The sequence below is a fragment of the Meriones unguiculatus genome, chromosome 16, assembly GCF_030254825.1.
Source record: "Meriones unguiculatus strain TT.TT164.6M chromosome 16, Bangor_MerUng_6.1, whole genome shotgun sequence".
NCBI classification, from domain to species: Eukaryota; Metazoa; Chordata; class Mammalia; order Rodentia; family Muridae; genus Meriones; species Meriones unguiculatus.
Window position 1 is genome coordinate 9,594,070 of NC_083363.1, and position 13,083 is coordinate 9,607,152.

The 13,083-nt window shown below is 45.7% G+C and overlaps 1 protein-coding gene and 1 long non-coding RNA gene across 3 annotated transcripts; one reads left to right on the top strand and one right to left on the bottom strand.

Annotated features, from left to right (window-relative positions):
* The first annotated feature begins 20 nt into the window (after positions 1-20).
* LOC132648343 (uncharacterized) lies at positions 21-4,593 on the top strand. 2 transcript variants are annotated; one of them, XR_009586716.1, is made up of 4 exons: positions 21-295; positions 488-888; positions 1,106-1,244; positions 3,554-4,593. It is a non-coding gene; the product is annotated as an uncharacterized LOC132648343 (long non-coding RNA). The 2 variants fall into 2 exon arrangements; XR_009586717.1 differs by having other exon boundaries at positions 488-1,244.
* Spatc1l (spermatogenesis and centriole associated 1 like) lies at positions 507-10,015 on the bottom strand. The gene is made up of 3 exons (XM_021633156.2): positions 9,677-10,015; positions 1,089-1,240; positions 507-833 (listed from the first exon to the last, which is right to left on the bottom strand). Exons 1-3 carry the CDS (start codon positions 9,753-9,755, stop codon positions 507-509), a joined length of 558 nt encoding a protein of 185 aa, XP_021488831.2. The 5' UTR covers positions 9,756-10,015.
* Positions 10,016-13,083: the final 3,068 nt, after the last annotated feature.

Consider the following 13,083-nt stretch of genomic DNA (forward strand, 5'->3'; position numbering starts at 1 on the left):
TGTAATAGTCCAAAGTCCCTAACTTTGACCACAGGACTGTTTCTCTACTCTAATAGGCACTGTGGGTTCCACAACCATCTTGCCTCCAGCTCTGCATTCGGAGAAACCCAAATTGGAAGGGGACTTACTGGTCCTCTCAAGGGTGAGACTGAGGCCTTCCAGGACGCTGTGCTAAGGATCCCAGCACCCAGCCCGAACAGCAGCCCAGCCCAAGTTCCGTCCATGAAAACTGACCCACAGCTCTCGCGGGCCAGCCGAGACCAAGACACCTCTCCACGCCCTCAAAGAGCCAGAGGTAAGGCAAACAAATAAATAAGCTTTTAATAAGGCAACAGGTGCCCCATGGCCGTGCGCAGCCCGACCTGCTGAGTGCCCAGGGCAAGCGCAGACGTGGAGGAGGTCTTTCCCCAGGGTAGCTGGGCAGACAGCTTTCTGTGCGGGAGGACGCGGGTGGTCCCCGGGTTTGGAACAAACACGTTTATTGCAGGAAGGGTGAGGCGAGCGGCTCACCAGGCGAAGAGTGGTTTGCTGTCCTCCTTGGAGAGCTCGCACAGGCAGTTCAGCAGTAGCAGGGAGTCACCCAGGAACTTGGGTGGCACGATGTCAATGACGAGCTTGCGCAGTGCAGCGGGGCTGCTGTGCAGCGGGTTGGCCCTCAAGTCTGGACGCTGCTTCAGGATGCCGTAAGTATTGATGAGGAACTCACTGAAGACTGGGTGTACTTCGCGGCTGTAGCCCAGCTTCTCCAGCCGCGCCGTCAGGGTCAGGTACCGATGTGTGAGCTCACGCAGCTTCTTCTCATCCACCGAGCCGTCTAGGGACTTGATAGACGTCTGAGAGACACAAGGTAGAAGCACCACATCAGAGAAGTCTCTGACCCTAGTGGAGGTAGGTAGGAGCAGGGGCCCTAGGCCCCGTCAGCACTTCCGAAGGGTGAGCCCTTGGCGGGGAAGGCAGGGAAGGCGAGGAAGGAGGGGATTCACTTGGACCCAAGAAAAGTCGGTGTCTGCAAGGCCTCGACAGCCCCAGGGTGTGCCCCTCACGCACCCAGGTACCAGCCCGGACCTGGAACAACAGAGACAGTGTACCTGCTTGATCTTCTCAGGGATGTTGGAGACTGTAAAACCATAGAGGCGCGTCACCCCGGGGAACACATAGGCCAGGATGCGCCGGTCAAGCTGGAACGCGATCTCCCCGACTATGCGGCCATCCTTCTCAGCACCCGCAAAACTCTGGATCTCTGGGTGAGACAGGCCCCGTTCTGACCATTTCAAGGTACCAAGGTACCTTTGCCCCCCACTGCCAGGGTAAAGGAAAAACTTTCAAAAGCTGAGATGTTTGGATCTGGCGAGGGCACTAGTCCCTCTCTGTTGGCTCTCAGCGTGTTTCCCTGGGATCTGGGCACATGGCTCCCTTCTCTGCCTGAGATGCCAAAAGCCATGTGAACCTGCAGAAGAGAGAAGGGGCCCTAGGGGGGATGGCACCCAGGTCTATCCAGAGAGAGTGGGGCTTTCTCCTGCAGAGGAATTTTAATCCAGCAACAAGGCTACTATGGCAAGTACACATCCAAAGGCCGAGGTCTATGGGATCTAAAATACAGACACACTCTTAAGATACACCTTTAATCCCTCTGGCTGGAATTTAGTACACACCTTTAATCCCAAACAATGATTTCCATTTGAAGAGAAGACAAACTGACAAATCAGAGAAAGATTGTCAAATGAGCCAGAGCTAGGATATGCTAGGATATGCCTAACTCTCAGAGACCACACAAGAAAGAGAAGCTACTTAAGAGCAACACACAGAGAGAGAGCAGAGAGGATACAGTCCAGTAGAGTTTGGGACCACAGTACAATTCAATGCAGTTCGGTTCAGTTCATGGAACTCAGAGGCAGTTTTTCCAAGCAGAACAATTCAGTGAGAAGCAGGGAGAAAAGCCCGTTTTCAGCTTGGAGAGGAGTTTTGAGCCAGAACAGCTGAGTTGAGCCATCCAGCCAGAGATCAGACAGAACTAGAAAAGGTCAGCTTACTTAGCAGTAAGCCTCGGAGGCTGAAAATATTCTAGGTTAGCAGATGAAGGCTGGAAGCTGAAGCCTTTAAAGTCTGGGCTTGCAGAAGATTAGATTGTACAGAGGCTAGAAGCTTCCAGGACTAGATACAGGGATAGTTAGACGGAAATGCTCTGGGCTCAGCCCAAGCTGTGAATTTGCAAAGTTTGGGTATGGCTCTCATCTCACCCTCTTCGGAGGAAATAAAACAACATTTGCCCAGATGCTGTTCAGACCACCCACCAACCTCTCTCAGGTCAGCAGGGGCATCACAGCCTGGCTCTGGAAAGGGCCAGCCTCTTCTGGTCCACACCATTGCATCAAAGACTGGCTGGTGTCGAAAAGTTCAGTATCAGCCCAACCTTGCCATGTCTGTGGCTGATGGGAGAGTCTCTTTTCATTACTCTTCTTGTATTTCTCAGGACACTTGGATCCTTCTGTACCCTACATACACACACACACACACACACACACACACACACACACACACAATGCCCCCAAATAACCCTTCTCCATACAGCAGCTTCTGTTATCATGGACATCATTATTTTTTTAAAAAAAGATTTGTTGTGTATACATTCTGCCTGCATGCACACCTGAAAACCAGCAAAGGGCACCAGATCACATTATAGATGGTTGTGAGTCACCATGTGGTGCTGGGAATTGAACTTAGGACCTTTAGAAGAGTAGCCCGTGCTCTTAACCTCTGAGCCATCTCTTCAGCCCCTAGAAATCATTATTTGAAAAATTCAATACATCCCAATATCCTTTCAAAACCTTTCGCTCTTTGAAAGATGAACCTCATCTGAATTTGAGAGAAAAGACCTGTCATTCGTGTGGAAAACAGGCCCCAGGTTGATTTGTCACTCTGAGGGGTATAAGCTCTACAGTTCCTCTCAGTCCAATTCCTGCTTTACAGAGCCCAGGATGGCAGCACAGATGGCTTCACATTCTATAAGCCTGGCCTGTCAAAGCAGCCTGGTCACTGTTATTCACAGAGCTATACAACCATCACCACTATCTCTTTCTAGTCTTCGTGACCCCCCAAAGCAAACAAAAGCAAATCCTCTCCTATTACCAAGGGCTTTTCATTCTCCAGCCCCTGAAACTACCACTCTCTCTCTCTCTCTATTTATCTAAGATGGACATGTCACATAGGTGGAACTACACGATGGGCACCCTTTCGTGTCTGACATCATACACCTGGCATAATGTTTCCAGGGTCCATCTTTGTAATGTGCTGGTGATTCATCATCCTATTGGTGGTTGGGTAATATTTCATCATATAAACAAGCTACATTTTATTTACCTGCTTGTCAGTTGATGGCTGTTTGTGTTGTTTTCCTCTGGGGGGAACATTTGTTTCAGTTCGCTAGGATTTCTGGGTCATAACTATGACCTTTTGAGGATATGCTAGACTCTTCCTAGCAGCTGCCCTATTTTGCATTTCCATCAGTACTCAAAGAAAATTCCTTTTTCTCCATTGCCTTTTTTTTTTCCTGCAGATGGGAAAGAGCATGGAACCCCTTGTGGCTCTCATTTACCTTGTGAGGTTCATTAATGGTGCGTATTAGCCAATCTGCCCGAGCCCTTCAAACATTTTTTTTTTTTTTGTTAAGACAGAGTCTTTCTGTTAAGCCAAAACTGGGCTAAAACTAGAGATTCTTTTGTCTACAGTCCCTAAGTCATCGGTTGTCAACCTGTGGGTCATGACCCCTTGGAGTGACCACTGACCTTTCACAGGGGTTGCATATCAGATATCCTTCTATGAGCTAGGATTACAAACATAAGCCACTACATCCTGCGAGAGTTCTTATATATTCTGGAACTATTCCCCTACCCGTACGAGATTTACAAATATTTCCCACAGTGACTTTTTTTTTTTTTGTGTGTGTGTGTGTGTGTGTGTGTTCCTTAAAGCACAAGAGGTTTTTCATTCAGGAAAATAGTTCAGCTTATCTGTTTTAGGTGGTTGCATAGGTTTCTGTTGTCAGACCTAAAAATCCATTGTCAAATCTGAGGTAATGAAGACTGAATCCTGTGTCTTTAAGTTTTATGGGTTTTGGAATTCTTAGCTCTCTTAAGCATTGTCATATGCTTCGAGTTGATTTTTGCATATGACATGAGGTATGGTCTAGCTTTGCTCTTTGCATGTACACGCCCATGTGTTGAAGATTGTCCTTTATCCACTGAACTGTCTTAGTAACATTATAACATCAAATTTCAAATTCATGAGCTTGCTGTTTTCCAGTTCATCAATATGTCTAGCCTTATGGTAAGTCTTATGATGGTCTTGATTAACATAACTTTATAGTAAATTTGAAATCAGAAAGTGTGAGTCCTCCACTTTGCCCAATTTTTGAAAGTTGTCTTACCTGTCCTGGGTCCTGTATATTTTAACATAAATATAAGGTTATGCATATATTTTCATAAAGAAACTAGCTAGAACAGATGAGTTGCAATGAGCTATTGGTAATTATTGATATTGGCTATTAAACAATATTAAGTCTTCTAACCTAGGAATAAACTGTTTTAGCTATTTAAAGCTGTATGCCTTCCAGTGCGTTTCTGTCTTAGTCATTCTGTACAGTTGCAGAAAGTACTACAAACCCAGACATAGGCTGGGAGCTTCCTCCTTGCTGGCAGCTTTAAAGTGCTAGAAGTGCTACAGTTTGCCAGGGGGAAAAAGTCATCAACTCTCTCGCCCAGCAGTGGAAAGGCAGGCATGATGAGCCAACTGATACAATAGTGGCATGCTTTTTATTGGAGTAACCAGCCACTTTCTGATTGGATTGAAGGCCTGCTCCACGGGTGGGAATTTATGTCTGGTACCGCAAATCTAGCCAACAGCCTGTGAGTGGGGAGGTCATAGGCCCTAGAATGGAACTTACTATTACTGTTTCCCTAAATCCTAGGGACGTGTTGTCAAACTGCCTTCTGAGTATTTTCGTTTATTCCCGGGAAAGAAGTGCTGCTTTCAGGGTTGTTCAGAGAAGCTTCTGTCTGCAGTGGGAGGTGGTTAATGAGGAGATTCATACCTGGTCAAAGCGCTAAGAAAAAGTTATTGAGTACTCAACCTCAAACGCACATCTTTATCACTCCCCATCCCCAAAGCTCAGGGGACATTGCCGAAGAAGGGGAGGAAAGAATGTAAGAGCCCCGGGATGAAGGAGGGCTGTGGAATGCTTGCTTCTGAACATGAAATCGCCATGCACCCAAGAATTCACAACAGCTGGTCGTGTTGCCTGTGCAAGGCCTACACACTACTGAACACAACAACATTCTAAAGTGGATAGAGGAGGGGCTCATGGGACTCCAGCCTTAGCCGAGGAGCTATGGGCAGTTACCAGCAGCTGGAGAAAGGGGAACCACTTTTCTTCAGTGGTGTAGCCACTTGTAAGTTGCCCATGAACCAGTAAATAACTCCACTTACATTCATGCAAGCAACCATAATTAAACTCAGTGTGTCATCAAAAGAAAAGACACAAAAGTTGGGGGGAGAATATATTAGGGAAAAGAGGGGATCCAGAGGAAGCCGGGGGGGGGGGGGTAGGGAGATTAAAAAAAAAAAACTGCATGAATGTGATCAAAACACATTAATACATATATAAAATTGTCAAAGAATATACATATTTAATCCAGGAATTAAAAATGACAGAACAAAAAAGCACATAGGCCCAGTCAAGCACAGTAGTACATGTAATCTCAACATTTGAGAAGCAGGAGCAGGAGGACTGGTATGAATCTGTGAGCCACTTAGGGATACACAGTGAAAGCCTTTCTCAAAACATACAAACATGCAAACATATGTAGGGTAGATGGAGGCATGGAGAGGTAGAGTCCATACATCCTCTCCGTATTATTGCAGCTTGGTCTCTGTCTCTCGGTCTCTGTCTCTCTCTCCTCCTGTCCCTCCCCCAAGCAGTAATTAGGCAGATAAAACATGCTATACCTAAGAAGTTCTAGGACTCATCCCTAGACTAACCTAAAATTTCCAAGATCTGCCTGTATGTCAAAGAAAAAAATAATTGATATATCTCTAACTAGACTTAGCAGGGAAAAATAAAATAACAGAAACAGCTATGATCAAAAATTAAAAATGATACTACTCTAATGACACCTGTCATTAGGAAATATTAGGAATAGCTTTTTGTGTTTTGTTTTGTTTTGTTTATTTGGTTTTGTTTTGTTTTTGAGACAGGGTTTCTCTGTTTAACGGAGCCCTGGCTGTCCTGGACTTGCTTCGTAGACCAGGCTGGCCTCACACTCCCAGAGATCCACCTGCCTCTGCCTCCGAAGTGCTGGGATTAAAGGCGTGCACCACCACACCGTCTTACAAATACCTTTATACATAAAATAAAAATTGACAACCTAGATGAAACAGACCACTTCCTTGAAAATTCACAAACTGCCAAATATTACACAAGGACAAATAGATAACTATAGGATAGTTATAGACTCATTCAATAAAATGTAATTTGTACTCATAAAACATTCTTACAAAAGCTGGAGAGATGGCGCCGCAGTTAAAAGCACTTGTTCCTTTTGCAGAGGACCTGGGTTGGGTTCCCAGCACCCATAAGAGTGGCTTGGTTGTGATCCTTAATTCTAGTTCCAGAGAATCCTACCACCTCTTCTGGCTCCATGGGCACTGTGCATGTGCGCAGACATGCACACACAAAACACAAATACACATAAAATAAAAATAAATCTTATTAAGAAATCATTCTTACAAATAGATTCTCAGGCTACGTTGGTTTCCGTGGTGAACTCTGACAAACATGTGAGAAATAAGACAAATATAACATAAATTGTCCCAGCTAAATTAAAGAGGCTGCAACACTATCTCATTCTTTGGGGCCAAATCAGAAAATTCCGTTACAAGGATATTGAAGAACGGTGTCCTCACGAATAGCACAAATTCTTAACAAACGAGAGCAAACAGAATTCAACAAGGTGGAAAAGTAAAATATATCTTCATCAAATGAGGCTTCTCTCTCAGGAACGCAAAGTTAGTTTAACATTTAAAAAAATTAGTATGATTTAGCGTAAGCGACGGTATGAGTGGGGCTTTCCAAAGGTCCAGATGAAAAGATTTGATTTCAGGGTAGGAGTACGATGGGCCTTTAAAGAAAGAAGCAGAGTCTGGAGGTAGCTCCTTAGCTCACTGGGCATGTGCTGTCACATGTCAGTGTGGGACTGAAGCCCCTGTCTGTCATTCCCTGCTGCTCCCAACCCCGTGTCTCCCTCTCCAGGATCACAAATCCAGGGGGCAACTTGAGCTTAGACTTGTGTCTCTCAAACCAGGAGCCGAAGCAAATCTCTATCTACTTCATACGCAGCCTGTGTCCCGTGTTTTGTTACAGGGATGAAGTCAATATATTAACATATCACAAAAACAAGTACTCATCTTGATAGATATTGAAAAAGTATTGAACAAAATTCTGACATCCATTTGTGATAAATTAGCAAACTAGAAACCAAAGGGAATTTTTTTTTCAGCCTGATAAAAAGCATCTACAAAAACCTTAACTAACATCAAATATCAAAGCTTTCCTTAAGTAGAAAAAGACAAATATGTCACTGTCATCTTTCCCACTCCATACTGGTTTCAAGACCTAGCCAGTGTAATACGATAAGAAAAAGAAATTAATGACGTAAGTTAGAAACAAAACAATGAGCTTGTCTTTCATCACAAAAGACACAATTGGGCCTGGGATATAGTTCAGCAGTAGGATGCTTGCCTAGTGTGCTGGGGGTCCTAGGTCCAGTCCTTGTACTGTAAAAATAAAATAAAAACAGAAGGAATCTATCAAAAATAGTTACAGGTTTGTAAGTTTTTAAGACACAAATTGTATTAATCAGTGTTCTTCACTGTTCATCAGGTATGTGTGTGTATATACACAAAGGGATTCATTATAAGAAATTCACAGGGTTATAAAATCCCACAAATCTTAAGATCTGCAGTTGGCAAACAGCAAAGCCAGAAGAACTGATGATGTGGATAAAATTCCTTTCCAAAGGCTAGTGTCATGGAGACCAGAAAGGCCTGATAGTTAAGGCTCAGGTCTGAAAGCAGCCTCAGGAAGACAGAATTCTCAGGGGATCTCTCCACATCTTCAACTGCTTTACACTGAGGATGGTGATTTGTTCCTCTAGACTACCAATTTACCATTTAAAAAAAACTTTACAAGCAAGCCAGTATAACGGGCAGCCACATGACTAGGTGCTTTAGCCCGGGCAGATTGACACATGACTCATAAATTAATTATCACAAAGCTCAACATACAGGTAACTATATAGGAATATATAGAGATATTTGCATGTATTTGAAATATAAAACGCTGTTAATAACATTTATGACTGGGACCTGATGGTGCATGCCTTTAATCCCAGCACTTGGGAGGCAGAGGAAGGGAAATCTCTGTGAGTTTGAGGTCAGTATGATCTACATAGTGAGTTTTAGGATAGCTGGAGCTATGTAGAGAGATTCTGCCTAAACAAACAAACAAACAAAAAAACAAAAAAACAATAAATAAATAAAATTTAAAGACCTCAATAAATATAGATAAACCCTTTCATTAAAAAATTCAAGTGTCCAGTTCTGAAATCATATACATACAAATAAAATTATACAGACTGAGCAGGTTGCATTCATATATTTAGAAATACACATATACACACATACACAAACACACACATCAACAAGTAAAAAAGAAGAAGCCATAATAAATTTGAAAGAGGGGTACAAGGGAGGGGTTGGAGGGAGAAAAGGGAAATGGAAAATCAGATAATTATTAAAATTAAGAAGTAAATATGCCAATATTGTGAAGGTACCCTTTGTCTAAAAATCAACATAATTGGCCTATAGGTCCAAATTCATTTCAGTCAAGATGTCATCAGACTTTCTTTTGTAAAGATAGCCAGCCTGATTCTAAAGTGAATAGAGGAATATGAAGGTGCCAGAAGAACTTGATTTATGGTTTTACACAAAGCCACAAACATCTAGTGCAAGTGGATCTACACAGGTGGCTGAGCTGCATAGGAGTCCAAAAATAGATTCACAGTCGGGAAGAGGTGAGTTTCCTAAGAAGATGCTGGGGCAGTTCCACAGGGAAGAGCCTTCTTTTCAAGTGTTGGAGCAGGATGCAGCTTCTGCATGCAAACCTCATAGCACAGACCAAACACTTTTAACGAGTGAGAGACCTAAATCCAAAACCTAAGACTTCCTAAACTGGGCACAAAAAACTACAGAGGACAAAAGAAAAACTATCAGGAAGTTCTACTTGACGACGCTCAATAGTTTCATCTCTCCCCCAACCAAACAGTAGACAGTGAAACCCCCCCCGGGGGGGGAGAGGGGGGAGGCATGATACCTAGGAAACCAAAAAGGACGTATAGCTAGAACCATACAAAGAGTTTTTTTTTGTTTGTTTGTTTGTTTTTCAGCTAAATATGAGGACAAGCGACTCCATTTTTTTTTCCCAAAAGGCCTGGACAGACATAAAAAACCCTGGCCCCAGGCCCACCCTAGCTTTCCTCCCAACACTTCCACACTGGAGAAGCTAGCCAGAGCCATGGCTCTAAACATGGTTTTCCCCACCCAGAGCCACCTGTGTGTACCATACCATTGAGGTAATAGGTCCTCCTGCTCCTATCCCCAGTGGGCAGGTTACTCTCCGAGAAGCACACCTTCTTAGGCCGCATGGGCTCAAGCAGGGTTTTGTCAGCCAGGGAATCCTGCAAGGGACTCAGGAGTGGCGACAGCTTCCTGTCGGCAATGCGTGCCTGTAGTTCCGGAGGGCTGAGGAAGGCCTTGAAAGGCACCTGAGATGTGGTTGCACAGCCCGGGGAGGCTTCATCCTCACTGGAGAGTGGGGCATGTGAGCACAGCAGGTCCTCCAGGGAAGATGTCTGTAGGTGGGAGGATGTCTCAGGGACAGCGGCAAACCTTCCAAACTCTGGACCTGGGGTGGAAAAGAAAAAGGATAAGTCAGGCTAGAGGTACTAGGACGCACCCGGAAGCACAGAGAGGGATGTGGATGAACATTACAGGGTCTGACCAGAACTCTGCCCCTCCCCCAACCTGGGCATTTCACCAGGTGATGGAGGGAGCCCCCGCTCCATGAACTCAACAGTAAGCATGTGGGCACTGGTATGCTCACAACCGCTCACAACCACCCTCACTGCAGTGATACCTACATGCTTTCCAAATCTGTCACAAATGTTAAGTTTTTCCGAAATGTAAATTTCTCAGATTTATCCATATCTGGCCACTTGGGAACTAGCTACGTGGTTCCTCTGATTCCTGGAACTATGTGTACACCCAACGTCTTTTCACCCCTTTTCATCATAAAAGCAAAGCTGAGGCTAGGGGTGGTGGCTCATTGAGAGGGCATTTGCTTGGCTAGGCTAGGCCCTGAGTTCAAAGCTCAGTACTTGAAACAAACAAATAACCAAATAACAAAGCTGTGGTCAGCCTCTCTGGATGTGCCTGCCTGCTCTCAGTGACCCCTTTTGCAGCCATACCTGAGCTCGGGTATGCGTATATTTGACTGTCCATATTTTCCATGGGCCTCATCAAATGTAAGTTGGCTATTTGTTCTTTGACTCAGGAAGTTCTTATCAACCTTAGCTTGTTCTCTTAGCAAGAAAGCAAGCATACTTGAGAATGTGTTTTAAAGAATCTATCAAAAATCATATCTTAAAATATAAATACGCAGAAGCCAGCTGCTCTCTGAGGAAATGTCCCATAAAGGAAAAAAGTTAAAACAACTTGCCAGCAAGATGCTACACTGCCTGGCTACCCTTGTAGACCCATTGGCCTTTGAGGGCCTCCCAGCCTCTACCCACACACCCTTCAAAGCACCGAAGAGCCTTATGTACAGCTGTATATCAGCTAAAAATGTTAATGGGGGGAGGGGCCTTTTCTTTGAAACTGACGTTAAAGGGCTCAGTGAGAAGCAGAAGCCAAAATGGGCCAAGAAACAAAAATATAAACGTTCTCAGAAAAAGAAGAGTCTCTTCAACAAACAGTTCTGGGAAAAAAATAAACTGCATTTCATGTGTAAAAGTACAAGACTAGATCCCTCTCTCACACCCTTGGAACCCTGGCCAGGTGGCATGAGGTTTGCCAGTCCCTGACACTGGTCAGCAGCAATGAGACGTGGGGGCTGGTGCTTATACGGCCACCACGACACATGGCGATACAGATGTCACACATTCGCTCCAGGATGTCACACGTGACCCAGTTGCATGAGCGTGGTCCCTCCAACAAATGTTCTGTTTCCTCAGCCACTTGTCAGCAACACTGTCTCCATTTTACCAGGCCTCAGGGCACTACAAAAGGCTTTTTCAATGCTGACTGGGTGGAGAGGACAGAGGCAGACATCCCAAGTAGACTCTGAGAAGTCACCACACCAAACTCAGGTCCTCACAGTCTGCCTTTTGACAGGTTCACAGCTAACCTCCAAGACACCCCACAGGAGTGGGCCACAGCCTGGCTAACCCCACAGTTTACCATCAGGCTGTGTCTCCTTAAAGGCTTGGTGGGTTGGAACATCTCTCTAGCCATCCACTCTGGCCAGGTGGTACAAATGGCCGTCGCTTCCTTCAGGAAGCTGAACCCGCTGGGTCAGGTATCAGTGATGGGGGAGGCCTCTGTCCACCGCCCACCTTTCCAGCCTAAGTCCAATTACACCCCAAATCACACTACTGTGTATGGAAATGGAAATATTTTTTTTTACATTAAAAAAAAACTTTCAAAACACAACCAACTACTTTTTGCAGGAATTGGTCATCAGCCCCACACATGCTCCTCCCCTCCCCTTGTTTCAAAAAGCCACAGGTTTGACCTGATACTATTTGGTGAACAGTGGTAACACCATAGTCTTTGTCACCCATTCACGCCCAAGAGTTGATCTCAGGATCTCCCTCCGGGGTGGGTGCTGCACCCCCTTCCTGGAGCCAGGTTCAACCAAGTGACTCCTTCAACTGATGGCAAATGAATGGATGAGGCTCATGTTGGCTCCCTCAGGAGGTACACCTGCACCTCTGCGAGACAAGAATATGGGTCCAGCTGCTACAAAGCAGAGAGAGAAATGTGCAGAGCCAGATGAAACCACCCAGCCAGGCCCAATAAAATGAAAATGACATCAGCAGGCCTGGAGTCATGGGAACACACCCTGCCTGTTTTAATCCAGGTGGCAGTGCTTCAAGACTGCCAACAGGCATATCCACCAGCTGACATGCCCTCTCCACCACTCACGTGTGGACTGTGTCCCTGAGAGAAAGGCTTTCTCCGGGACTTTCTAAGAAACAGGCTTCTTGGCCTAAGAGGTTGGAAGGTGCCCCACCAGCAGGCCTATGACCCACCCTTCACAGGTGGAGCTGTCCTGTCCTGGCAAGGCCTGCACCTCACCTCCGTTCCCTGGGGAGCAGGCCTCAGGGTAGGTAGGGGTCTTGGGAAAGAGCAGGTCCCGGCCCCCTCGGCTACAGCTCTCCTGGCAACTCTCACTGAGCAGCCGCTTCAGCATCTGGTTCTCCTTCAGGAGGCGCACCTGCTTCTTCAGGTCTGCGTTCTCACTCATGAGCCTGTTCATCAGCTCACTACTCTCTGCCATGGTGTCCTAAAGTGCTCACCCGTGGGCCTGTGGCCCCATGGAGATGGAAATAGAGAGCCCTCAGACCCCACAGAAACAGCCTAAGGACACGGAGTTCCAGGCTGCCTGGCCTTCCACAGCCTTGTGATGTCGCTACCCTTAAAGAGGCAGCGCCACAGAGCCAACCTCCATTCCTCAGCCACCTTCCATAGCTCTCTAAACCAGCCTGGGCCTGAGGATGCACAGAGAAGCCAGAAGCATACAAAGAATGCAGGCATGCGCCTCAAACCACAGAAGGACTGAGTGTGGAGAACATCAGTTGACGACATTGTTGATAACAGGGTCTATGGAATGTGAAGGCAGGAGGATGACCTTCCAGAAGGCAACCTACACAGGGAAGACAGCATGTTCCAAGACTCCCAAGGCCAGACCTT

Bases quoted from the DNA above. Each gene is read 5' to 3' on its own strand.
- Spatc1l (XM_021633156.2), bottom strand. From the start codon at position 9,755: ATGCGGCCTAAGAAGGTGTGCTTCTCGGAGAGTAACCTGCCCACTGGG. The intron at 1,241-9,676 runs GTATGGTACACA...TGTCTCACCCAG, and splicing joins GAGGACCTATTACCTCAATG to AGATCCAGAGTTTTGCGGGT. The intron at 834-1,088 runs GTACACTGTCTC...TGTGTCTCTCAG, and splicing joins TCCCTGAGAAGATCAAGCAG to ACGTCTATCAAGTCCCTAGA.